This window comes from Suricata suricatta, chromosome 12, assembly GCF_006229205.1.
Source record: "Suricata suricatta isolate VVHF042 chromosome 12, meerkat_22Aug2017_6uvM2_HiC, whole genome shotgun sequence".
Lineage (NCBI taxonomy): Eukaryota > Metazoa > Chordata > Mammalia > Carnivora > Herpestidae > Suricata > Suricata suricatta.
The window spans coordinates 18664620-18692260 of record NC_043711.1 but is presented as its reverse complement, the minus strand read 5'-3'; the positions used below and the strand labels follow the sequence as shown (position 1 = coordinate 18692260).

At 42.5% G+C, this 27641-nt stretch overlaps 1 protein-coding gene and 1 long non-coding RNA gene across 3 annotated transcripts; one reads left to right on the top strand and one right to left on the bottom strand.

The window, feature by feature from the left end:
• On the bottom strand, nt 1-27641 carry RBM5 (RNA binding motif protein 5). Of its 2 annotated transcripts, XM_029916443.1 has the most exons (25): nt 27521-27641; nt 26115-26184; nt 24318-24483; nt 23419-23574; nt 18342-18411; nt 17777-17850; nt 15254-15337; nt 13569-13629; nt 12830-12895; nt 12400-12560; nt 11850-11947; nt 11140-11227; nt 10897-10974; nt 10740-10812; nt 9324-9409; nt 8844-8928; nt 8537-8628; nt 5287-5448; nt 4697-4846; nt 4543-4614; nt 3746-3925; nt 3383-3457; nt 2023-2120; nt 1816-1945; nt 1-647 (listed from the first exon to the last, which is right to left on the bottom strand). In XM_029916443.1, the coding sequence occupies exons 2-25, from the start codon at nt 26129-26131 to the stop codon at nt 522-524; spliced, it is 2448 nt and encodes an 815-aa protein (XP_029772303.1). In that variant the 5' UTR covers nt 26132-26184; nt 27521-27641; the 3' UTR covers nt 1-521. The 2 variants fall into 2 exon arrangements, with proteins under 2 accessions (XP_029772303.1, XP_029772304.1); XM_029916444.1 differs by lacking the exons at nt 24318-24483; nt 27521-27641.
• On the top strand, nt 20822-23198 carry LOC115273406. Its single transcript, XR_003900797.1, has 3 exons — nt 20822-20857; nt 21087-21167; nt 23059-23198. It is a non-coding gene; the product is annotated as an uncharacterized LOC115273406 (long non-coding RNA).

Here is a 27641-nt window from a genome sequence, read left to right as displayed (position 1 = left end):
CTCATTTTTCAAGGTATTTCTTTTGTAAAGGAGCCAGATTTGGCAACTAGACTGAAAATTTTCCAAAATTCTGTACAAATGTGTAATATACAAATATACACAAGGCTTTTGCCAAGAAAAGACAGCACAACAAATGACAGAGGCGGCTTTGGTGTCATACCACCTAGGGCATCTCAACAACCCCTAGCAATGAAAGGGGCTGATGGACCATGACATGGGCTACACATTTAAAACACACTACATTACACTATGTACACTGAAGTATAAAAGACTCACTGTCCCCTTGGCCAGGTCACAAGCCCTCTGGCAGGAAGGAAGGCCATTCGCCAGAGAGCCCATATAAGGGGAACTCCTTTTAAGTGGGAGAACCTTGTAGAATGGAGTGGTTCGCCCTAAAAACTACTGACAGCACAAGGCATGCCCCTAAAGAGACAGGCGCTAAGAGTGAATTCTGAAGAAGGACCACTCCTTGTGCTCTGAGGAGCTCATCATCTTTCCCACCCTCCCTCTCTCTCTGAGCCTTACTCCATCTCTGTGAACCGAGCAAACATGGCCTTGCGCACAGCATCTTTGTAGGAATCTGCACCCGACAGTCCATATGCACTGCCTTTGGCTCCTAGGCCAGCTCCTTTTAGCCGGACTTGAGCCTAGGGAAACAGAATTTCTGTCAGCAGCTGGCAGGCAGGGTATGGACCGCACCAACCCCTGCTCATCTAGCCCGACTCCCAACTGAACAGGACCACCCACTGGGGACAAAAAGAGGAAGTTTTGGAGACGTGGAATAGGGCTAAGGACTGAAGGAATAAGGTGGGCTAAGGAAGATAGTCAGATGGAGATATATCCCTCAACCCTATCCCCCGGTGCCTGCTCAGCAAGCTTCTGTTCCTATGAAGGGCCCCAAAACACTCCACTGAAGCCTAGGATGGCCTGATAATCATGGGCAGATTATAGCAGGACGTCCTGATGGTAGGAGAACTCGCCTGCCCAAGATAAACATGGTCTAGAAGAATCTGACCTAAGTTGGGCTGCCAGGTCAGAGAAGGAATGGTCCCTGGTGGCACTCTTACCTAGAAGGCCAGTGGGTGGGGGACTCCTGATCCTGAGATTGTATCTCAATCTGAGATGTAAACAACTAAAGAAATTTCTTATCATGGATAAAAATCCTACTAAATTGGGGGTGCCTGGGTGGCTCAGACAGTTAAGCGTCTGGCTTTGGCTCAGGTCATGATCTCACAGTTTGTGAGTTCAAGCCCTGCATCCTGCTTTGTGGTGACAGCTCAGAGCCTGGAGCCTGCTTTGCATTCTGCATCTCCCTCTCTCTGCCCCTCCCCTGCTCACACTCACACTCTCTTTCAAAATAAATGAACTTTAAAAAATATAATAAAAGCATTTGTTAAAAAACATTCTACTAAATCGTAACCAAGATCATCTACATGGTGATTAAGGAATTAAAGCACAATATATCTTTAACAAAATCTAATCTAAGCTACCTGGATGAGTTAGTGTTAAGTAAGGGATTGTTTCTAACAGGACATAATAATACACAGTTCTCAGAAGACAGTTTTTATCCCAAAAGCCCAGAAAAATCGAGGGTACCACACCCATTCCTCCCAAATGACATCTTAAAAGGAGAGTGAAATAAAGGGAGGCAGCTGGAAACCAGACTCCCACTGGGTGGTGGTGCTTGCCAGAAGAGATGGCCCTTTGTGGTAAAGGTAAAGCTGTCCCTGGGTCCCCAGCCTGTCTGGGAGCTTTAACCTCATCTCATCACCAGAACAAGCCTGCAAACCACTGAAGCCCAATCTCACTGCTTACCTCGATGGGAGCTGTGATGCCTTGACATTTTCTTCCCAAACCTGAGCCTTCCCTCCAACCCATGGCCTGCAGCATCTTGTTGCCAATGTTACTGTGGTCAATGCCATCTTTGGTGGGCTGCTCGTAATTCCTGCCAGTGGCAAACACACAGTTACTCAAACAGCCACAGTCCCTGCTAATGAAGTGGAAAAGGTGCACAACACATACACAGTGCCAGCATCAAACTGCTTCTTGCGCTTGGGCTCTGGAGGTTCTGGAATGCCGTATTTCTCCCGTCTTTCTGCAGCTCGATCTCGGTATTTCATCTACACGGGAGAAAAGATGCTGCTAGAGACATTCAGACTTGAAGCTGCAACAACCTAACGCACCTAGACTTGGCGATTACCACCCTCAAACACTTCCCTAGTCTGGAGTTTGGCCTCTTTTAGTGGTCTGAAATACCAAACACCCTTGTTTCCCTCACTGCACTCAGCCATATCGAATATGGCACATAATTTAGAGGTGCCTGGATGGCTCAGTTGGTTGAGTGTCTGACTCTTGATTTTGGCTCAGGTCATGATCTCATGGGTTCATGGGATCAAGCCTGGTATCACACTCTGTGCTGACACTGTGGAGCTGTGCAGCCTGCTTGAATGCGCTCTCTCCCCCCACCTCTGCTCCTCCCCTCCTACTATGTATGCATACCCTCTCTCTCTCTCTCTCTCCCACAAAAAAATGAATAAACTTAAAAAAATATGTTAAAAAAGAAAAGAAAATGGTAAGTTTGTAGTGATTGACTGTGTGGATCCTGGGGCACAGCTACAGGAATTTAAAAGCTCCTACAAGGAATTTGTTTTTCAAGGAATTTTATTTGTCAAGCTCTTCAACAGACCTGCTGGGCCATAAGTACAGCCTCCCAGAGTCACAGAGGAAGGGCAGGGCAGAGACACCATTCCTCTCACCACTTGGGACAGGCCCATCTCCAGGGACAGATGGCACCATAAATAGTGGAAAAGAACAGAGAAGCAAAAGCCTTAACTACAGATAGCCCAAACTACAAAATTATCATGGAGTGAAAAATTTCAAGTAACTTGCCCACGGGCTGATTTCTAACCCATGGCCCTCAATTTGTATTTAAAGCCTGGCTGGCCTTCAACTTGCCTCATGAACCATCAAATGCCTGTCCATTACTGGCCTCACCTGCTTTTGTCTGTCCTGCCCACTGCTTCCTTCTGTATCACCTGCGACTGTCTTATGCCCTGATATCCCCCGGGCCTAATTTGAAGCTTCCCTCATTGCAAGTCAGAGGAGATCACTTTCTCTTTACTAAAATCCAGTATACTTCACGGGCAAGTATTTGGCATTCAGAACCCATGAGCAGTCTTAAGAATGTGCTTCTGTGCATCCTCATAAAGACATGGTGCAGAGCGCTCACAACGCATCTATAACCTGAAAGGAGCCACAATGGCCAGGTGACACGTGGTGTGACAAATCTTACCTTGCCCCTGGGACCTGGAATTAAGTGCTACAAATAAATGCTAAAAGCAAATACAAGATACTCCTTCTAGTGGCAGTGACCCTCATTCACCTCTCTCTCCCTTAGCTCCAAGGCTTCCAGCTCCTGCTCACTCAGCCTGGATCGCCGATAGATATCCATGTTTTGCTGTACAAAAGATTTGACAGACATTGTAAGAATTCAGACCATTCTAATTTGAAATGTCTTAACATTAACAACACCTATTTATTCTAAGAGTCAAAGCCCAATCAATACACTATGGCATAAAAACCAGAGCCTGGTTTTCAAGCTGCCATGCTCTTTGCCACTCTATGATCTGGAACAGACTATAATCAGAACAGTCTTCTGAAAGGCATTCCACTTAATGTCTGGGCACCTGGACCGCCTCCCTTCCTCCCCTCCCTGCCTCTGATCAGTTCAGAGAAGTACGGCCACCTTGTGAAGGTCTGAGAGCTGTTGGTGCCTGACCAGGGCATCTCTGTTGGGGAATTGGCGCCGGCAAAGCAAGCAGGCCATCTTCTTCCAGTCAGCCAGCTTTTCTTCCTCACTCTCAAGTCTCTCCACCAGCTCCTCTTCATTGTCACTGTCACCACTGTAAGCAGCAACCAGACCCCTCTGGGGACAAAAGGGTGGGTCATTGGAAATGTACAGCAGGGAGCAGTGATGACTATAAACCTGGATAGAGCAATGTGTAATCCAAGAAGTATGAGCACTCCCACTGCCCCATGCCATACTTCAGCAGCGGACTGCATTTTATCCGGCTGTTCAGAACACATCCTCAAGCGCTGGGCCTGACAGCCTCCTGGTACCAACCCCCTGGGGCCCAGGAAAAGTTCCTGGATGGCTGTTTTCAAAATTACTCACCATAGATGAAAACCTCAAATTCAACAGATCAGGGTAATGGCCTACCCAGACCAGTATCTATTGAGTAAAACATGTTTTATTGTCTTAATTTTCTCTTTCCAAACAGCTAAATCCCTCTATTTACAAATGCAATAACTCAACTGAGCTTAGGACTTCAGGCTTCATTCACTGCTCCATCTCGCCGGCTCTCACCCAGAAAACAAAGCCCTAGACATGGATTCTATGTGGAGAAGCTTTTCTAAATACAGTCAGTGACCATATCCAATTTTAAGTAGGAATCACATTAGCTGAGATGAAGCTGAGATTAATAATGAGACATAAACCACAAAAACGGCCTTAAAACACTGGTGGTGGTGGTTCTTCCTTACTTTGAGGGGATTCTCCTCGTCTCCATTTCGCACCAATTCTGGAATGAGCTGTTGCCTTTCAGCTAAGGCTCCCTGGGAAACAGAGAAACAGTCATAAGCCTCAAGTTTTACTTAAGTTCCCATGACAAAGTATGGCCATTTGTGCTACTTTTACCTTTTTCTCAAAGAGAGCAAAGCCAGCATCTGCTGCAGCAGACTCTCTCCTCTCTTCTTCCCTCAAGGAATTAACAGGTTGAAAACTGTTTTTAAAATTTTCTTTCTGCTTGTTTAAACTCTTAGCCCAGCGTTCCATGTCTTTAGCGATCTAATGCCAAACAACCATGAAAAAAAGAATTTAGATAGAGGAGTTTAGACAACAGTCATCTTCTGTGCCACAGTAAGAAGCCATTAAGGACCTTACCTCAATCACATGCTCTGTAACAAAACCCCCTTTACCCTTACTCCTACCTACAAATGTTTTTATGACACACTATTGCATACAATCAAATTCATTACCGAATACTGCTTAAAAGCCTGTGAGTCTTCCAGGATATACTTCCCTCTAAGGATGTATACAATCAACTGATAGACTACGGTAATACTAAAACATTACAAAATGCTTTACAAACCTAATGTAAATTAAACACGTGACCCAGCTTTTAAGAATCTAAATAAAGCTGACAGGCCACAACTCAAGAAAAAAAAAAAAATAGGCCCAACACCCCAGAGAGAACTAGGAGTCCCCTGGCTGGGTCATAGTTTCACCTGCTGGGCTGTTTTGCTCTTGGGTTTCTCCTTCTTTTCTTTCCCTTCTTTTGCAGGAGGTAGGCCCGTCTGCTGGTGGGAGGTGGACTCTGCAGCTGGCACGTACGTCTCTTTCTCTCCATCCCAGTAAAGGTACTGCTGGGTCAAGGAATTGTAGTAGTACTAGGAACAAAGCACAATTAATTCAGACTTTCTCTTTTGTCAAACCACTAAAGGATTACTTTGTCAAAAAGGAATGCAAAATTGTTTTGTTAAAAAAACTAAACATAAGAACTTTATAAAACATGTTGCAAAGCAATAATATCCTCCTGCTCAGAGAAGCTGCTATAAGTGTTAAGTGTAGTAAGGATGAAGAACTGGCCAGTGAGAGGTATGAAATAACTTAGGGGCGCTTGAGTGGCTCAGTGGGTTAAGTGTCCAACTTTAGCTCAGGTCATGATCTCACCGTTCTTGGGTTTGAGCCCCGTGTCAGGCTCTGTGCTGACAGCTAGCTCAGAGCCTGGAGCCTGCTTCAGATCCTGTGTCTCTCTCTCTCTCTGCCTCTCCCCCACACACAGTCTCTCAAAAAATGAATAAAAACGTTAAAAAAAAAAAAAAAAACCTTCTTAGACAGAAGTGGAATGTGGTTTCTCAACACCACTAATCTAATCACTGTGCCCAGAGGGCACCCAAAGAGCAAGGTGTCTCACTCCTTTCCATAGACTTTATGTTTTTACAAACCAGAAGGCCAGAAGAGGTGGTTCAGCAGGAGTTGTTTTTTTTATCTTTAAAAAAAATTTTTTTTAATGTTTTTATTTTTGATACAGAGACAGAGCATGAGGGGGAGGGGCAGAGAGAGAAGGAGACACAAAACTGGAAGCAGGCTCCAGGCTCTGAGCTAGCTGTCAGCACAGAGCCTGATGCAGGGCTCGAACCCACGAACATGAGATCTGACCTGAGCCGAAGTCAGAGGCTTAACCGACTGAGCCACCCAGGTGCCTCAGTTTTTTTTTTTTTTTTAAGAATTTATTTTTTAAGTAATCTCTATACCCAATGTGAGGCTCAAACTCACAACCCTGAGATCAAGAGTCACATGCTTTAACAAATGAGCCAGCCAGACTCCCCTTGTTCAGAAAGAGTTTTTTGTTGTGTGTGTGTGTGTGTGTGTGTGTGTGTGTTTGTTTTTTTTTTTTTAAAGAAAGAGCTTTTAATCACACATCCTCCATGACAACCAGTTAACAGCTCATCACTGGGTTCAACCATCAACATCAAAACATCAAAACCCTTTGGAAACCTAGGCAACCATACGGTTTTATTTATTTATAATTTTTAAAAGATATTATTTAGTTTTGAAAGAGAGAGACAGAGCGTGAACAGTCAACTCAGGAGCCTGGAAGACCACATCTGATGTATGTAGGAAGAACTGCAATGGCAGATATGGAGCACCTATCTCTCCATTTCTTTATTCCTTAGTCATTTGCTCTAATTGCTCAGCAGGGACCCAGGAGAGACATCTGTCAGGTCTCTTCTGGGGAAGGTGGTATGGGTCAGACAAAGAAGTCAGAACAAAAACATGGCCACTAAGAATTGCCTCGGTAATGGTCAGACTTCATAAGCAAGAGAAGCAGAAGGAACATGCAAGGCTTGGCTTGCTCATGTGGGTCCCTCACTGCTTCACACCTCTTTCTCAGAAACCACAAGCTCTCAATCCCAAGTACCTATTAAAAGCACTTATTTTCCTATTCTATATATACAGCTCCTGGTCATAAGTAATTGTTTATTTATGGAGTGTTAAAGTTGCCTTTCCTCTTTAAAATAATCTACCACTACCAAAAATAAAACATCACCCTACAGATCTGCTAATTTCTACCCTCAAGAATATATCAGGATGTTAAGTAAAAAAGGCTGGACATCAAGAGGTCACATGTTATCAGTCTTCATTTATATGAAATGCCTAGAAGAGGCAAATTTAGAGAGACAGAAAGCAAACAGTGGTCACTGGGGTAAGGAGGAACTAAGGAGTGACTGCTAATAGGTACATGATTTCTTTCTGGGCCAATTAAAATATTTTGGACCACTAAAATAAACAACCAACCAACCAAACAAACATTAAGGGGTGCCTTACGGGTATAAAAATTACTAAATTAAATATTTTTTAATATTTTGGAGTGAGTGGTGATGGTAGCACAACATTCCTAGTATATTCAAATTATACATTCTAAACGGTTAAAATGGGTGAATTTTAAGGGTGTTTGGCTGGCTCAGTCAGTAGAGCATGTGACTCTTGATCTCAGGGGTGTGAATCTGAGTCCCATATTGGGTTTATGTAAAAATAAAATCTTTTTTTAAACTATTTTTAATGGTTATTTATTTTTGAGAAAGAAACAGAGTGCAAGTGGGGGAGAGGCAGACACAAAATCCCAAGCAGGCTCTAGACTGTCAGCACAGAGCTTGATGTGGGGCTCAGACTCATAAACTTTGAGATTATGACCTGAGCCAAAGTCAGATGCTTACTGACTGAGCCACCCACGTACCCCTGTGAAAAAAAAAAAATCTTAAAAAAAAAAAAAAAGAATTTATGTCATGTGAATTTCATCTCAATTTTAAAAAAATACATAGAGAAACTGCAATTTAAAACTTTGATCTAAATCTCTACATAATGACTAACAGCCCCCTATAACCTGACAAAATAATCCATGGTACTAGAAGTCAGGCTAGTGGTTACTGAAGGGGATGGGTACTCACTGACAAGGGGCATAAAGGAATGTTCTCTCCTCTCTGTGCTGATATATATATATGAAAGTATATACATATAAACATTCAAAGAAATGTACACTTCAGCTCTGTATTTTTTCTTTTTTAACGTTTATTTTTGAGAGGGAGGGAGAGAGAGAGAGTGTGTGTGTGTATGAGTTGGGGAGAGGCAGAGAGAGAGGATCCCAAGCAGGCTCTGCATGCTCAGCATAGAGCCCAACATGGGGCTTGAACTCACAAACTGTGAAATCATGAGCTGAAATCAAGAATTAGATGCTTAATTTACTAAGCCACGCAGGCACCCCTCCTGTGTATTTTTCTGTATGTACACTGTACTACAAAACATTTTTTTAAACTTAAAAGAGGAATTACACCTTGGTGTCTCTTAAGAACGTAAAACTAATCTGGGTTATTTGTTCCTTTACAGGAGGTATTTCATTTCATGCCTCATAGATGGACTAAAAGAAACAAAGATATTTCTAGTGACACTTAGGAGGAAAACAGTGCGTTTATTTACCTGGGAGTTGGGGTCATAGTATAGCCCTGTTGTCGGATCATAGTAATATCCTGAAGATTCATCATACTGGTAAGTGGATGTGTCAGGCACTGCTGCAAAAACAAAATCCAGCATACGGTCATTCCAGATAAAGAAATTGCCTTTACTGCAACTTTTAAGCCACGGAGATGTAGCAGGCCTTAATAGTAATCTTCTCTCACATCCCCAAGTGTCCCTCTGACACCCACAAAGGGAGAGAAACTCTTACTAGACACAGACAACGACTAGGACCTTCCAACTGTTAACAGCCCCATGAGGTTTGGCTTACCATATTTGGTACCAGGAACTACACCAGTGGGGGAAGCGGCTGGGGCCTGTGTACTTGTGCTAGTGCTAGGCTGTGCTTCCTCAGTCTGGAAAGAACAGCAGCTTCAATATAATTTCAACTGTAAAGCCTCTTAAGAGAACTAAATCACTGCAATCATCCAGGAGGAAGGGCTCCCCTGATAGACACACTGTAGCAATGATCTAAGGCAATCCTTGAGCAAAACACATGCTGACAACTTTCTTCCTAAAGGTCAAGTCGAAGCATGCAGAAAGTATATAAATACATCTTGTTTGGAATCTTATGTTTTAAATAAATACTCCAAATTATTTCATTATCTAATTCTATCAGACAGAGAGAAGTAAGGTTGGAATGTCTGTGTATTATTCAATCCTGGCTCATACAGCAGGAAAGGATAATACTTGTACAGCAAAGCAGTTTCCCCAACAGTCACCAGTTCTGTATTTAGGACGACAGGATTACCGGAGAGCCAGGCGGATTGGAGGTCTGATTATACAGCTGGGGACTCTGGGACACTACAGCTGCTGAGGTGGTAGTCACTGCTGTGCCTGATGAGAAACGATATATGCAGGGTTAGCAAGGGCCAAGGCACTGAACTCCAAGCCAAACCTCTTTATCTGTAATATCCAAACTAGCCCTCTGTCTTTGAGATGTCAGTTCTTTTTATTTATTTATGAAAAATTTTTTTTCCTTTTAATATTTATTTATTTTTGAGAGCCAGAGAGAGACAGACCATGAACAGGGGATGGGGAGAAAGGGACACACAGAATCTGAAGCAGGCTCCAGGCTCTGAGCTGTCAGCACAGAGCTTTGATGTGGGGCTCAAACCATGAAACATGAGGTTATGACCTGAGCCAAAGTTGGATGCTTAACCGAATGAGCCACCCAGGCGCCCCTATTTTTTTAATTTTTAGAGAGCAAGTGAGAATGTATGTGTGCATGTAAGTGGGGAGTGGGGACAAGAGGAGAGAGAATCTTAAGCAGATTCCATGCTCAGCACAGAGCCTGATATAGGGCTTAATCCCAAGAGCCTGGGATACTGACTTGAGCCAAAATGAAAAGTCTGATGTTCAACAAACTGAGCCGCCCAGGTGCCCTGATATGTCAGTTCTTAATAATCTAATTCCTACTAAACATCCCGGAACCTATGACATTTTCATTTTTATAATCCTACTAGAATGTCACAAAGTTAAATATTCTGTATGACAACTAAGAAAGAGGAAGAAAAGAATCCGTTCTAGTCTGGGATTGAGAAAGGATTTAAGCATAAAGCTTTTATAATTCTACAACAGAAGGGAAAGCAAATACTTCTCATAATGACCCTGGTGATTGATTTCTGGTCACCAGACTCTAGGGCTACACCCAATCTGCTCATTTGAACCTATGTGGGCATCCAGGATTCCAAACAACGCAGAGAGGAGAGACTCAAAGCTGAATTCCAAGAATGAATACTCATCACAACATGGGTCTCTAAAGAGGTTACTGTCCACCACTCTCAGCACACCAAGTAGTCCTAATCTTCCCCAGAACCATAGGCACATGAACACAATGCTGAATGTGCACCCCCCAACTCCCACCGTGCAGGGAAAAGGACTCCTGGCTTGGGATCTAGTTAGAACATCTAGTCCTTTTTTTATTTTTGAATTTATTTGTTTTGAGAGAGAGAGAAAGAGCAAGTGAGCAAACAAGCACACACAGCAGAGGGACAGAGAGAGAATTCCAAGCAGGCTCTGTGCTAACAGTACAGAGCCCAACACAGGGCTCAATTTAAGACCAGGAAATCAACGCTTAACCAAGTGAGCCATCTAAGCAGACATCTAGTTCTATCTCCTCAACCTTTACTTAGACAAAAGGTAAAACAGAGATGAAGTTTACTACCTGATGCAGATGATGCGTCAGATTCCAATCCGCCAGTTTGTTGCTGATAAAACTGCTGGTAATCCTGTGAGTACTAAAGAAAAGTCCACTGTTAAAAACTGCTATTCTCAGACAGCCTGCTCTGTAGAGAAGTTGGATATTGGGCAGATCTACCTACCTGAGCATACTGGGCATAGCCATCTTGGCCTGGCTGTAGGTAACTGTAGTCAACACTGCCTCCTTCACCACTCTGAGACTACAGCATGTCAAAAGAAGAGGACACATAAGCAAGTTTAGTAGACATCAAGTAAAGAAGCCAGGAAGTACTCCTTAAAACCGTCCTTAGAGAGCTTCTAAGGCACTACTTCTGTGAATTTGGGCACCACCAACACACTACTTTGACAAAAAATATCCATCTTACCTGGGTGGATGACCACTGAGCTGCAGCAATGGCTGTACTAGCCACAGAGAAGGCGCTGACCCGGTTACCATCTGGGAGGACCAAGTCTCTGAAACCACAAATAATCATGTGATTCTATCTCAGTATGCTCCCAATCAGTGCCCCCTAAACGTCAAGGAAACAGCAGTTCACTCTAGCCTTTGTTAGGAACTCTCAAATGCTAGCAAGGCCTAATTTATAGCAGGAAGGGGTCTCCATGGACCAACTCCTCAGTGGGCAAATGTTGCTGTAGGGTCACCATTTTACTCTGTACCCTGCCATACAGTAAGGTATCTTCTGCTGGATGAGTAATGACACTACAAATGGGACATTTACTTCTCTAGACTGAAGCTCTCTCCATATGAAGCTAGTAGCATGCTATTCTGGAAGGAAAAGGTTATTTCCAGATGGGTTTGCACTATCTTAAAGCTGTTTGCATAGCACATATTCTCAACCCATCTGCCATGTCTGCCTTTGTCCTGCTTTGTAGTTTTCAAATAGCAACTGGTTCCTCAGGATAGGAAAGAATATGCTGTAAGAGAAGAAAGAAAATGGACTCCCTCCTGACTTCGGCAACCAGAGAGGACTGTGTCTCATTGTGGAGAACATGGACTTAGGGTACAGTCAGCAAAGTATCCCTGGGCGAGTGTGCAAGTACAGCAGTTTGAAATAAGGACAATGAAGCTACTCACTTTCTGGCACTTTTTGCAAAATCAACCCCAATAGTTTTGCCGTCAATTTTCAAAGGAGGATGGAGACTCTGCAATATCTGAAGAAGCTGAGAGGCATCCTGAAGGAGAATGTCAAGAAAGACCATTTTGTCATGTAGTATGTAGTCTTGAACTCTGGGCTCCAGGAGCCTTACAGTTTTTTATTTTATTAAAAAATTTTTTAAATGTTTATTTTTGAGAGACAGAGTGAGAGAGAGAGAGCAGGGGAGGGGTAGAGAGAACAAGAATCCCAAGCAGGCTGCATGCTGTCAGCACAGAGCCCGATAAGGGGCTCCTACCCATGAACCATGAGATCATGACCTGAGATGAAATCAAGAGTCAGGGGCTTAACCCACTGAGCCACCCAGGTGCCCCAGAGTTTATTTTATTTGAGTGAGTGAGTGAGAGGGGCAGAGGGAGAACAAGAGAACCTCGAGCAGGCTCCACACTCAGTGTTGGCTACCTAACCAACTGAGCCACCCAGGCGCTCCAAGCCTAGTTTCTTTAAAAAGAAAAGATTCAGTGAGCTCACCATTGCAGAAGACAGTTGCACAAATGCGAACCCTCTGTTCTGCTGGGTCTGTTTATCTTTTATGAGGCGAATATTATTGACAGCTAAGGATGCGTAGGGAGACAGCGCTGTCATGATGGAATCCACCACAGTGTGCGGGGCTATGTTTCGAAGTATGATCGCTGGGGGTGAAAGAGACAAATAACATACATGTACATTCCCACCTCCAATGTTTTTGAAGGCAGGCTCAAGTACAAATACATAAATCCATTTTGGCAGGTTCCTAGTATATCCTGCACTTTGACATGGAGAAGATTCTAAAAACCAAAACCAATCTTTCATGGTACAAACTGAAGCTAATGTTGTTCATTAAAAAAGTGTTAAGAGCACACAAACTCCGAATGGAGGTCAACTACTACCATAAAAGCCAAAAGAGTATACTGGAACTTACTATCACAGTAGTAATCCACAGACTGAACAGACTCTGTGGTTCCAGGGGGTACTTCCTGTTCAGAGTCTACAAGAAGGGAAGGAGACAGGGGGACTCTGTTATTGAAGACAAACAAATAATAAACCAGTATATTTTTAGTAAAGAAATACATTCAAACCCCAAAGTTTCAAAGTTAAGTAAATGTAATGGTCACTTTTTTCTTTTTAAAACATCTGTGGCTACAATAAAGCATTATTAATTTTGACATGATACATGTGGAATGCACAAAGTGGGCCAGGGGAGGACTGACATTACCTCAGTACTAAAGAAAAGCAGATGCAGAATGCAAACCAGGTGAGCAGGCTTCACTTTTTAAAATAAACAAACTCTCTACACCCACAATCATCAGAAGCATCTACCTAACACAAGGTAAGCAAGTTTACAGAAAATACACGAATTACTCATGGGAATGCTTTACAATCTATACTTCTCCTCAGGTTTGCAAACAACCTAATTAGTCAGGGTTTGTTTTTTTTTTTTAAGTTTGTTTATTTTTGGGAGAGAGCATGCATGCAGGAATGTGCTACCAGCAGGGTGCGCTACTAGCATGGAGCCCAATTTGAGGCTCAAACCCACAAACTACGAGATCATGATCTGTGCCAAAACCAAGAGTTGGACACTCAACCAACTAAGCCACTCAGGTGCCCCCTAATTAGTCAGGTTTTAAATGCATATTCCAAATAGCTGAGTTTGGGCTTACCAAACTTGTCCGCTCCACATCGGAAGCATTTTAGTCTTTTCCTGAAATTGTTAAGGCAGCACTGGAAGGAAAAAAGTTTTCTCTGTAATTATTTCTCACAGCAGGTCAGGCTTACTGGTAATGAGGTGGGTTAGGGCTATAGGGCTATGGACAAGTCCCAGTAATCAAATAAAAAAGCAGAGAGTAATAACATGTAACCAAGACAAAGGGGCATTCACCTAAATAGGTAAAATGTAAAATGTTTCACTATGTGAATTCTAACAAGAAAAATAAGTCTTGATATAGTTTGAAGTAGAATTCCCTTTTTATCAAGTTGGAGGAAAGTTTAAGTTCGCCCAAAAACCCTTCAGCAAACAGTAGTGAAGTTTGTTCTTCTATCAGAAGAGCAGTCACTATGTGGACCACTCCATACACACAAGCACGATGTAAATTGAATACTGTCAAGTCCCCTTCTGGAAACAGGACACATGAAAAACAAAGAATTGGGAGTACTCTCAGAATGGCAACCTCAAAATGGTGCAATGCTGACAGAACTATAATATTTTTGTCTTTAAATTTCTTTTAATTATTATTATATATTTTTAAGTAAGCTCTATGCCCAATGTGGGGCTTAAACTTACGACCCTGAAGCCAGGAGGTGCATGCTCTACCAAATGAGCCAGCCGGGTGCCCTAACAGGACCATAACAAATCTTACATAACTTGAGCATGGTCAGAAGGATTTGGTTAATGTAATTAAGAAACTGTGCCACAAGTGGAGGGCTCTAAAAAGATCAAGAAACAGTAAAGTGGAACAAACCTAAGATATTAACTGAAACACTGGGCTTAGAACCTGGATCTTTTTTTTTCCTCTAAAATATTTATTTACTTATTTTGAAGTCAGAGCAAGTGAGCACAAGAGGAGGGGCAGAGGGAAGGGGAGAGAGAGAATCCCAAGCAAGCTCCATGCTGTTAACTCAGAGGTCGATGCGGGGCTTGACCCCATGAACTGTGAGATCATGACCTGGGCTGAAATCAAGAGCCAGATGCTCAACCAACTGAGCTATCCAGGCAACCCAGAACCTAGATCTTCCTTTCTTTTTTAATGTTTGTTTACTTTGGGAAGAGAGAGACAGTGTGAGCAGGGGAGGGTCAGAGAGGGAGACACTGAATTTGAGCTATGAGCACAGAGCCCAATGTGGAGCTCAAACTTGTGAACCTTGAGATCATGACCTGAGCTTGAAGCCAGAAGCTTAACCAACTGAGCAACCCAGGCGTCCCAAAACCTGGGTCTTAATAAAATCTCTAGCGTTCTAGGGATTCTAGTATAAAAAGAAAGTTACAAACCAGGAAAATCTCCCTATGATAAAAGCTGGTGACTGTATACTCTCTAGTTTCATTGTTCAGAGAGACAGATAGACAAAATGAAAACAAAATTCAGGGGCGCCTGGGTGGCTCAGTCGGTTAAGCCTCCCGCTTCGGCTCAGGTCAGATCTCACGTTCGTGGGTTCAAGCCCTGCGTCAGGCTCTGTGCTGACAGCTAGCTCAGAGCCTGGAGCCTGCTTCCAATTGTGTCTCCTTCTCTCTCTGCCCCTCCCCCTCTCATGCTCTGTCTTTCTCTGTATCAAAAATAAATAAAACATTAAAAAAAAAAGAGAAAACAAAATTCAAAGGAGTATGGTCTATTTGGGAAGAATATATCCTTACCTTATTACAAAGCCAATCTTCAAACTTAGGCCTGGGATTGCTATAGTGCATCGCAATGTGCTTTCCTTGAATCACCAGCTTTTTCTGTAAAAAAAAAAGAAGTAATTAGTTATTCCCATTGTGAGGAACATGTGTCCATTTTCCCAGGGCAGAGCACACTTCGGAAAAATCAGTGCTCTGGAATTAAATGGACAACATACGGGGAGGACCAACCACCGCCACCTATACTCTGCCCATCCAATCCTTCAGATAGGCAGTAAGAGAATGGGATGCGGAGTAAAGGTAAACGGAGTCAGGGAGTGCTGAGAAAGCTGCCAAACTCTAACCGCTGACATGCACCAGGCCGTGTCTCCAGCAGAGACAGAAGTCCTAACATTCAGCATTGCCAGGCTGCCTGAGAGTGACAGTTTATTTCAAAAAGCAGAAGACACAACTCTCCCAGTTCTGAGAATGCCTCCTACTTTAGCCTCAGCATGGTGTCCTTGGGCTTTGCTTCACTTTTACCCCAGTCCCCCATCCTTATGTAAAGTAAAAGCCTTTCTATTTCCCCTTCCCCAAACTCCTGCTTCAGCATGTGTCCTCTGGGGGACAAGGGGAGGGGAACTCATTTTTAAAGGGAATCTGATTACAACTCTTTCTTAGGAGGGCCTATTCTGAATGCCATCCACTCTAAAGCAGCTAAATGAAATTTCTTTCTGCCAACTGAAACCATGTCATGTCCTAGGCGATAGATGTGTTTTTCACTGAAATACATGGTACTCTCTTCAAGATGAGTAACCAGGAGGCCAATGAAGTTTCTTCAGGGGGGTCGGAAGAGTTTGTAAATGCATACACCACCTTACCACTTCAAGTCAACCACGTGACTAAAAGGGACTCAACTTGGAAGGTCAAAACTCCAAGCTCAATCAGTCTAGCTAAGAGTATATGCAGCACCTGCCCCCAAAGAGCCTTCATTTAACAGGAGCATCTTTTCTTTTACTTTTTATGAGGGGGCAGGAGAGGGAGGGAGTGGGATGTTCTGACACTATCAGAACAGATTTAGTAGGAGGTTAGATATCCAGATTTTTTAAAGGAGTCTAACCCCTCTAAATATACATACTGTTGAGCAATTTGGTTCTTGCAAATCCTGGAAGACTTAAGACATGCTGTGAATGTTGTCTCTGCAATATCTAAAGGCAAGACTGCATGTCTGGCCAAGAAGGAAAGAGCTGAAGGGCCATCCACTCACTGTGTTGTACAGAAACAAAAATGAAGCTGGGAGATATGTCAATAGATCATCCCAGTAGGAGTGTGTGCTGGGGGAGACTCCAAACTACCACTGAGTCCCTAATCCTATTAGCCTTTTATTTCTGGAGTGAATTTGAACTGTAATGAAATATTACACAGTAACTTAGCTTTGTATACATTAAAATTGTGGAGATTTTACAAATGTCTTGTGGGTTTTAATTTCTTTGGAGTTTTAAACTCCCAGGCAAGTTGTTCTGATACTTCCATTGCATCAAAAGATGCTGTCACATCAAGAAAGCAGACTCACGTGAAGCTTGTGTTTATATTCTGTATTTACTAGCATGGTGTTCATGGTATGAAATAAATGAAGCTTCACTTTTATAAGAGGCTGTCACCTCTGGGTTAAGAAAAAGAGAAGCTTAAAAATCTAACAAATCAACCAAAATGATACCCTCATTAGTGAGTCTTGTTATATTACTAAAGAATAGAACTCTTATTTATGGATGAAAATAAAATGCTGCAGAAAAGCAACATAACGAGTTAAGCAAACTTCCCAGAACACATTTGGTTAAGGCATTAAATACTGTGAAGTTCTGGCAAAAAATGTTATTGAAGTGCCAAGTACTGAACGTTTTCTTGACAAATTGTAGAACACTTCAGTTAACGCTACATCAAAGAACCATCAATGATTTGCTTTGAACGGACTTTAAAAGGCCTTCTCAGGGAGATTAGAATGTTAATGCCAGTTTAACTAGATTAGACAGCAGCAGGACACTAGCTCCCAGGCTAATCTCATTAGACTTATTGTTCATAAATTCCAGGAGGTCCTTAAATAGTCCTGAAGACCCATATGAAGTTATGCCTCCAGGAGGCTTGTTGTCTCCAAGCAGAAATAAGGAATTACTTACAAAGTGCCAATAGTAGACTTCTACTATATTCTCTTCACTGTCAAACCGAGAGTTGCGTACTTTAAGATTACTCTCAGTGGACATAGTGAAAAGGAACATAATCAATAGGGGGAAAGGGAACATTAAGATGTTTTGGTAATCACCAGACAGGTATAGAGTGATTAACAAAGCCCTGCCAGGCAGCCATGTTTAAAGGCAGAGCAAACTCTGCAATGCAGTCCTTGCCGCTATATTTATTCTAGTATCAATTTTAATATATACAAAGCTTTTCTTTTAAAAAATATCACTCCTTTGGAACAAACCACTCCTTCAACCTTTTTTTTTTGTTTTTAAATTGTACAGACTTGTTCCATTTTCATGAATATCTAGACTTGGTGAGTGAAGCAACCTGATTGGCTTCCATCCAGCTGGTAGCATCTTGCAAGTGATAAAACTCCACGAAGGCGAAACCACGGCTTACACCTAGAGACAGCATTCAGATATAGACGGGATACTCGTGTTAGTCAGTTCCTTTATAACAGGTGAATCTCTCTCCCACTGCTTCAACACTGTGTGACAAAGCCAATTGGGAAGCAGCTTTACAAATGTGACTTGACTTGGGGATCTTCTTGATACTTTGCCATGGCAAGGAACCAAGCCGCCTGAACTAAGTGCCACTCGATTTGATTCCACGCTTAAAAAGTAACCATGCAACCGACTACAAACAGTGAAACAAGGAGTTTATAAATCACTACTTACCGAAGGAAAAAAAAAAAGCCCTTAAAAACAAAGTTTTTAAAAAAGTCCTCAGGTGCTCTCTACTATCGTTTTCAAAGAGTCACATTCCTTAGCCATGGCAAACCTTTCATTCTGAATTCATGTGCTTGAAGACTGGGGGAATCAGGATGGTCTTTAGGGGCTGAGGTGGGAATGGGGAAGAGAGCCAGAACCGCCGGAACTGTGCAAGCTCTCACCTGTTTTCCTCTTCATCAGCCTCACATCCGCAGGCTGAGGGCCTTCAAAGGACTCCATCATTTCTCGAATCTGCAGAGTTTTACATGTTTATAGTTAAAGCTTCAGCCACAAACTATTCCATGCCAAAGAAAATTCAAGGACCAGGAACTGCATCAACTGCTTTAATCAGTCAACTTTTAAACTTCTATCACCAAAATGCAATTATTCTAAAAAATAAAAAAATAAAAAAGGGAACGCTTCTCATAAAAATGACACGTATTACAACAGCCTCAAGGGCGTTCTTTATATGCTGCCTGGGAATTTCCCTCAGATACAAGTATTTATGATAAAGTCTTGCCCACGACATGCTGTCCTGCAGGTTTCTCTCCTTTAGTCTCACTTTGCTGTCCTTTGTTTAAAGGACTAGAAAGAAAATGAAATTTAGAAGAAGCAAAGGATATGCTGTTGTCCTCTGAAGTATATGATCAAGAACCAATACCCAAAACACAAAGAACTCTTATACATTTTTGCAAAATATGAAAGAAGTAATTTTCTTCTATTTATATTAGTGGTGAAAACTAATAAAGCTTGTAACATTCCTAGGCTCCTACTAAGTCACAATAAACAATAATTGGGGGCGCCTGGGTGGCTCAGTGGGCTGAACATCCGACTTCAGCTCAGGTCATGATCTTACGGTTTGTGAGTTTGAGCCCTGCATTGGGCTGTGTGCTGACAGCTCAGAGCCTGGAGCCTGCTTCAGATTCTGTGTCTCCCCTCTCTCTGCTCGAATTCTCTCTCTCTCTCAAAAATAAAACAGTAAAAGAAAAATAGGGGCGCCTGGGTGGCTCAGTCAATTAAGTGTCTGGCTTTGACTCAGGTCATGATCTCCTGGTTCGTGGGTTCGAGCCCCGCATCGGGCTCTGTGCTGACAGCTAGCTCAGAGCCAGGAGCCTGCTTTGGATTCTGTGTCTCCCTCTCTCTCTGACCCTCCCCTGCTCACGCTGTCTCTGTCTCTCAAAAATAAAATAAATATATAAAAAAATAAGATAAAATAAAAATATAATATAAATAAGTAAATAATAACTGGTTCTAGAAGAATGAATTTCAGCTGGAAGGTTTGTTACTGAGGTGTCAGACCAAGCCCTTAATACAAAGGGCAATGAAATATACTAATCTCTTTATCCATCATGCCAGGTAGCAATACTCCTAGGAAAAAAGAAAAAACAGGGCCAAATTTGTAAAAAAAAAAAAAAAAGGTCTCCAACTTTCCATAATTAAGTGCAAAGGCTATGGGATTATATACTGTTGATCCTTATTATTTGTGCATTCCATATTTGCAAATTTGCCCATTCAATAAAATTTATAACTCCAAATCAATACTTTTGGCACTTCCAAGTCATCTGCGGACATATGCAGGGGAAGGAAACATTTGAGTCACTTGACACACGTGTCCCAGGCCAGGGTAATGCTTTGCCTTGTTTCAGCTTTCATAATGTAAGTAAATGTCTTTTTCACAATCTATTTAGTGCCAAGTGTGTCACATTTCGTAGTTTTCGTTGATTTTACTATCTATATCTGCAGTTGTTTTGTTTTATTTTTAAGTAATCTCTATGCCCAACATGGGGCTTGAACTAACAACTCCTGAGATGAAGTCTCATGTTACCAACTGAGCAGGCTAGGCACCCTGGTGATTTAACTATCTAAAATGGCTCTCCAGGGGCTCCTGGGTGACTCAGTTGAGCATCAACTCAGGTCAAGCTCTGTGCTGGGCTCTGAACTGAGAGTTGAGCCTGCTTAAAATTTTCTCTTTCTCTCTCTTTCTGCCCATCTTCCCTACTTGTGTTCTAAAATTAAAAAATAGGGGCATCTGAGTGGCTCAGTTGGTTGAATCTCCGACTTCAGCCCAGGTCACAATCTCACATTCATGGGTTCGAGCCCTATGTCGCGTTCTGTGCTGACAGCTCAAAACCTGGAGCCTGCTTCCGATTCTGTATCTCCCTCTCTCTCTGTCCCTCCGCCTATCATGCTGTCTCTCTCTGTATCAAAACTAAATAAAAAACATTAAAAAATAAAAATAAAAAAATGAAAAAATAAAAAATTTAGGATAAATAAATAAAATGGCTCTCCAAATTTACTGCTGAAGTTATGTCTATTGTTCCTAAATGCAAGGCTGTGATGATCCTTATAGAAAAGCCACGTAAGATAAGCCTCATTCAGGCACAAGTTATAAGTGTTGCTGGATCTGAGTTCAAGGTTTATGAATCAACAAGAAGATATATTAAATAAGGCATCTCTAAACCTAAATGCACCTAAAACAAGGTTATATACTGATCTGTTGATGAAAATGTTGTGACCAGAGACTCACAGGAACCTAACTTTGTATTTTCTCTAGGAGTGATGGTTCGGTATTCAGTATTCTATTTGCAGTGACTTCATAAACTGACCATAACAACTCTGAATGAAGAGAATCCACTATGTCTATTTTTTCCACAGAGTAGAAGTCCTACACAGAGCCAGACCCCAGCATGTGATTCAGGTCCATACTTAGTAACATAGTAACTGAAAACTTAGTCATCATAATAACTTAAGATAGTTACTGTAAAAGTAGTGGTAACAGTAACATATAGTAACATAGTAACTAAAGATAGTTACTGTAAGAGTTTGCTGTCAGCCAGGGGGAGGGAGGGCTAAACTAAAAAGACAAACAATAATGAAAACGATAAAGTCTAGGAGATTAAATAGTATAATTTTAAAATGTTTTGAAGACCTCGACAAGTGAATCTGCTAAGAATACTGCATAATTTTGGGACCTGAGAAATTCTACTTTGAAAACCAGCCTTCTTATGGTAGGCAATTCTATTTTTCCCTGAAGAAACCTGAAATACAAAAGCATTACAATCTTGTTTCACTGCCCTCAGCAGGAAGGTCCCCAGAAGTCAGCTACAGCACTGTTTCCCCATGCTACTCACTTTCTCTGCAGACTCCCAAGATCACAGGTCAGCAGACTACTCAAGGGAACAAACTGCTTAACAAGCAAACTTTCCTAAATTGACTCCTCCTGCAGGATTTCATGCATCTCTTACTCTACATGCCCACTGCTGCCCCTACCTGTCCTCAGCTCTGTTTTCCCTATCTACCCACTACCATTCTTTCCTCCAACATTCTAACCTGTACAGCTTTTGCTAGCAGGCAAAGCCCATAGCCTTTTGTAAATTTTAAAAATTTTGAGAGAGTGCACAAGCACGTGCTCATGCATGACTGTGCATGCACAAGTAGGGGAGAGGGCAGAGGGGGAGAAAAAGGGGGAGAAGGAGGGGGAGAAAGAGAGAGAGAGAGAGAGAGAGAAAGAGAGAGAGAGAGAGAGAAAGAGAGAGAAAGAGAGAGAGAGAGAGAGAGAGAGAGAGAGAGAGAAAGAGAGAGAGACAGACAGACAGACAGACAGACTCAAGCAGGCTCCGTGCTCGCATGGAGTCCAACATGGGGTTCAATACCACGACTCTGGGTTCATGGACCTGAGCTGAAATCAAGATTCAGATGCTCTACTGTTTACAGTGAGCTACCCAGATGCCCCAGTAACTTTATACTTAGCTGGGCTTTTAACAATTCCAGCACCTGGCCTCAACAGCACCTACCCACTTCCCTCTCCCCTGCCAAAAGCCTTTAACCTCAGCCAAATCAACTTGGTTCAAGGTCTTGACTAGATTCAGAATCTTTCTATTTCCAGGTGTGTTTATGTCACCCTACTTGGCTGGAAATGCAATCTATTACACCTTTCCCCCAGTTCTCCACCAGACTCAAACACTTCTATCCCTCAAGAATCAGTTCAACTAAGATCTCCCTGAGCCCTTCTTTACCCTCCACTAGTAAAACCTCCCTTAAACCTCCAGAGACATTAAGAAAAAAAAGAAGGTGGGGTGGGTATGCCTGGGTGGCTCAGTTGGTTAAACATCCAACTTCAGCTCAGGTCATGATCTCATGGTTCATGGGTTCAAGCCTCACATTGGGCTCTGTGCTGACAGCTCAGAGCCTGGAGCCTTCAGATTGTCTCCTCCTCTGCTCCTCCCCGGCTTGCACTGTGTCTTTGTCTCTCTCAAAAATTAATAAACATTAAAAAAAATTTTTTTAATCTCTATTCCAGGACCACCTGGGTGGCTCAGTCAGTTAAAAGTCCAACTCTTGGTTTCTGCTCACATCGTGATCTCACAGTCATGAGTTCCAGCCCCAAATCAGGCTCTAAGCTTACAGTACAGAGAGTCTGCTTGCGATTCTCTCTCCTTCTCTCTGCCCCTCACCTGCTTGTGCTCACTCTCTCTCTCAAAATAAATAAGTAAACTTTAAATAACAATAATCTCTACTCCCAATGTGGGGCTTGAACTCACAACCCCAAGATCAAGAGTAGCATGCTCTACCAACTGAGCCAGCCAGGCAACCCCTTTTTTCTCCCCCGCCCAGAGACATTCTACAGAACCTCTTTCAACAGGACCTCTTCCAATACCAATCTGCCTAGTAGATCAGGGAAGGCTTCACATAATGGAGACTTCAAGCACAAAAAGGACACTGGTAGAACAATGAACATATTTGAAGGGGTCTGCAAGAGGAGGTACTGGTGGATGTGGCTAGAAGGAATGGGTAAGGACCAGAGATGCCAGTGGAAATCAGGTAGTGCCCAGTATACCAAGGCCCTTGTTGGCCAGTCTGAGGAGCAGGAAGTCAGGGAAATGCCTTCCTTTTTCACAGGGTTCTCAGGTCTCAAATGGAGAGTGTAATTTTCATCAAATCAAAGGTCATCAGATCATGAAGAAAATGTTTTGCTGATACATCCTCACTGAATAAGTAACCAATTCAATAAAAATGTACTGACTACCTTTTAAGGGCTATTGAAGGAACAAGATGACTTCTATGTTGAGTTTCAAAGTCTAAATATAAATGGTAGTTAACTTCTAAATCAAGTTGAAAGAACTCCATCCTAAAGACAGAAATATACTTCACTAGCTGAGATGTTAGCTCGAGAGAAAACAATGGCACAAAAAAAATGCCAGAATCTCCAAATCGGCTGTGCCTACTGAACTGCTCATTATAACTGCTATCTCTCCTTACATCGCTCTCTGTGATGGTGATGGGAAGGCCGCGCAGCATGATGGTCTTGCTCTCCCTCTCATCACTGATGTCATGCCTGTAGTCATGCTCGCCATAGTCACCATCTGAATGGTAGCCATCTTCGGATCGGTCACTGTTCCTTCTTTCGCGTTCTCTCTGATTTACAATAAATAAAATTATAGTTAAAATCACAGTGGGTTTATACTCTTGGATCCAGGCCCTCTGCTCCTAGGAATTTATCTTTAGGAACAGAGAGGATATTGGAACTCTATGATGATGTTCACTGTAGTGTTTCTAAAACAGGGAGAAAAAAAGGGCCATAACCATTAGTTCAGGAAGAACGGTTTAACAACTCACTGTACAGCACACTAACACGCAGTGAAACACCACTTCCTGTTACAATACAAAGACTGTATACATGAAAAAAAAAAAACCCTGCAAAATTATATGGGCAGCATAATTACTTCCAAACAAAGCTACATTTACATATAGAAAAGCAATGAGAAAAAAACTATGCTAACTGAAACTCCAACTTTTAGAAGCAGCATCTGAGGCACAGTGTTGGTATATTATTATGCTCCAATCGCCTCATCTTTAAAATGGGAAGACATGTAACATAAGTTGTAGTGAGACCTACAGGAGTTCATATAAATCAAGTGCTCAAAAGAGTGCTTTGGTGCATGGTGAGCCCTATGTAAATCCTGGCCAGTATTTTTATTACCAGAGGCTCTGTTGTCTTTGAGGGTTAGAGTCATCTCAACAGATTTCAGAATAACAGAGTTTGAATACAATACTCAAGAGGGAGTTCTACACTTGGTATACTTATTTAATTTCCAGAATCTTAAAGGCTTTGTGCATGCAATTCATAATCTACTTCATGCCAACTGCTGACCACTTACCTCTGGGCTATCATAGTCTCGGTAGTCGTCGTATCTGTCGCCCCTCCGATCATCACTAGATCTTTTGTAATCTGAGTCCCTCCGCCTGCTTCTGGATTCACGGTCATCCCGGTCATCCCTGTCTATGATGGAACCGTACCTTCCACTACGCTCTGTTCTACTCACTCTGCCAGGGAAAATAGTTTTCATTTATTCTGAAGTAAATCACATTTTATACCTTTACAAAACATGATTGAAAACACACTCCTACAACTCATTTTATAAGATACTGAAATAGTTTAAAGTATCCCTTAAAATATATCACCAAATTCCAGTTGATAAAGACAACCATTAGGAAAACATCTACATCCCTTAAAGGCAAAGATAACTTTCAGGAAATCATGCTAAATCTGTAAATATGGATATCAAATGACTGGGTTTAATAATTTTTTAAAAAGGTCAGGTTGTCCAAGTGTATTCTGTGTATTCACAAGCTTGTAGTCTACACACACATCACTCCCTTCATCCCTGATTCAGATCTTAGTGATCAAAAATAGAAAGAAAGCAATTTTTAGCATTTCACCCAATTTCAAAGGAGAGTGTGTTCTGACTCATCCACTCTCCAGGGTATCACACTACTGGGAAATGGACCAACAACCTGGATTAGTTAAATTATTATTATTTTTCCTTATCAGGCAGTTTACTAAATTCATCTGTTGGACATACCTAGCACCATAAGAGAACATTATTTCCTAGAACATCTGGTTTACTTTTGGTTACTGGGCAGCATTAGGTCTCACAGGAAAATCTAGTAACCCATATGACCACAGATCTAGTTCTTTCATAAATTATTTATCAGGTTCATAAAACTACTGTGTAAGGATACGACAAAGGAAAAGGCTTAGAAACGCCTCATTTAGGGTATACAAATTTAATAAAAAGAAGCCAATGAAACAAGTAATCTAGGATACTTTATGATGTGAACTATGGGGATTAGAAACACGAAAAGGGTAAATGTTAATTTAGTAAATTATTTGGAACCACAGACTGCGAACACAGCATTTAAACAATGACATCACATGACAAGAACTTTCCCTGAGTCTCTCTCTGGGCCATTAATTTGATTTGACCTACCACTGGGACCAGCTTCAACACTGAAGAGGAAAGAGTAAGTAAAAGTCCTGTATCTAAATCAAATGGTCTGAGTGGGAGAATCACTAGATGACAGGGGAGTCAAATGCTCTCGTCTTAAGTTTCTACTAATTCTTTAGTAATTTTTCAATTCACTTATTTTTCATGTAACCCATGGTCCAGAACTGTAAATCTGGATGATCTTGCTATGAAGCAGACAATAATAAGAACTGGCATTCACTGATTGCTTGCTACAGCCGAGTACTGTGTGAAGTGGTAGACTGTAGGATCTCCTGGCTTCTGCATAGGCTGTTTTCCACACTGGGAACCCTCAGGGAACCACTCCACCCTGCCCTCCTTTGCTAATTCTTTCTTACTTATCCTCAGGCTTCACCTTAGAGAATACTTTCTCCAGGAAGCTTTCCTAGAGTCTCCAGGAAAATACATGCTTCCTATGTGTTCCAACAGCACCCTCAACTTCTTTTATAAAGCAGAGTTCACAGAGTACTTCCATTCTCTCACTAAACCACCTGCTTGTGAGAGTAAGGCTCATGAAGGTGCTAACAGCAATGCCTGGCACAAAATAGACACTTAAAATATTTGTTTGATAAGCAAACAATTCTTAACAAATAGTTTAGCTCCCCCAATGAAATGCTGTGAACAAAGACATGTACCCTAGCAACTTACCGTTTGTCTGAACCCATTGTCCTACTGAAGATGTAGCACGCTGCTCCAAAAGTTTCAAATTTTGTTTTTTCTAGGAAACAAGAAAGATTGGTCGCCAAATATTTGAGAGATCATTTAAGGCCATCATTCCATTAGCTAGGACACTAGCTTGAAATTTCATCAAACTATTAACAGTGATTATCTACGGAGGGAGCAGGAAGGTGGGAGAGGAGGGAGGTGGGGATCACTGTCAATATTAAAATCACAATAAGGTTTTATTGAAATGATCATAGGAGGAAAATAAAGCATACTTTAAAACATTAGATTTTCTATTTGATAACAAACTCATAAAAGGATACAGGCAAAAAGCTCCCTCCCTTCTCCTACTTTAGGATTACGAAGCAAAAAAGGCAGAGATGCAATCAGCTCCCTGGGTTCTAATTAAAGCCGCTCCAATGGGGCAGCTGACCAATAAAACATTAATCAAAGTGTCTTTATTAATACAAGGAACAACATGAAATTCAAAATTTTCTAATGAAAAGTTTAAACATTTTAGAGGCCAGAATGCTGTGTGACTGTAATCTACTACATTTAAAACGCAACGGCTGATCCAAAGCTATTTCAGTCAGACTAGAGCAAACGTAGACCTGACTTAATGCCTCAGTAACAATAACCACCACAAGCCCTGGAGGCGATCAACTAGGCCCCGCAGCGGCCCGGTGGTGATAAAACATCACACAGACCGCGTTCAATGCGTGTGAGATCTGAGAAACTAGTTACAGCCGTCCCTGGCGCCTGTTCCAGAGCAGGTGCTCAACGAACATTTGCAGAACTAATAAATGGAAAAGAACCACCTGGGAGAAATAAGGCCTTGGGCAGAATCTCAGATGCCGCCCCCCGCCTCCCGGGAAGCGCCTGGACCCACCTCCGTTGGGTGCTGCAGCCGAGATGGCGGCGCCACAGCCTGCGCGACCGACTCTGGCGTCCGTCTTTCCCTTTCTGCCTGCACATGCCCCTCCCGAACCCCGAGAAGCTCCCAGCCCCAGAACAACCTCCCCGAGAGGGCGGATTCAGGTGCAGCTGTGCGGCGATGACGGCTAAAAACTGCCGCACGCCCCCAAGGAGTACCCGAGGGACGGACAGGAGACAGCTCCCCGTTCAGTTGGGTTGGGGAGTTGGAAATGCGTTCCGGCAGGGGTACAGTCAAGAGCCCGAAAAAAGTGGGCCTCAAGTTGGACAGTAGGACGCCCTCTAAGAGCTGACAACGCAGACGGCGAGGAGGGGCGCGGCCCTCCAATGCTTCGGGTAGCTACTCGAGAGATGCGGCTGGGACTGATCGGCCGCCTACCGTGGCTGTCAGGGAGGCTGCAGGAGGCTTGCCTCAAAAGCAAGAACTGCTGGTCATTACGGGCGGTTGCCGCACTTACCCCCAGGAGAGACGGAAATGGCAGAACTAGCGGTTTTGTGTCCCAGAATCTCCAACAGGATACGGCTGCCTCACAAAATGGCGCCTCGATCGACGGCCGTCTCCTACCCATAGTACCTCGC

Bases quoted from the DNA above. Each gene is read 5' to 3' on its own strand.
- RBM5 (XM_029916443.1), bottom strand. The intron at 3,458-3,745 runs GTGGCCGTACTT...TCTTTTGTACAG, and splicing joins AGCTCTCAGACCTTCACAAG to CAAAACATGGATATCTATCG. The intron at 2,121-3,382 runs GTGAATGAGGGT...TCTCCCGTGTAG, and splicing joins TGGAGCTAAGGGAGAGAGAG to ATGAAATACCGAGATCGAGC.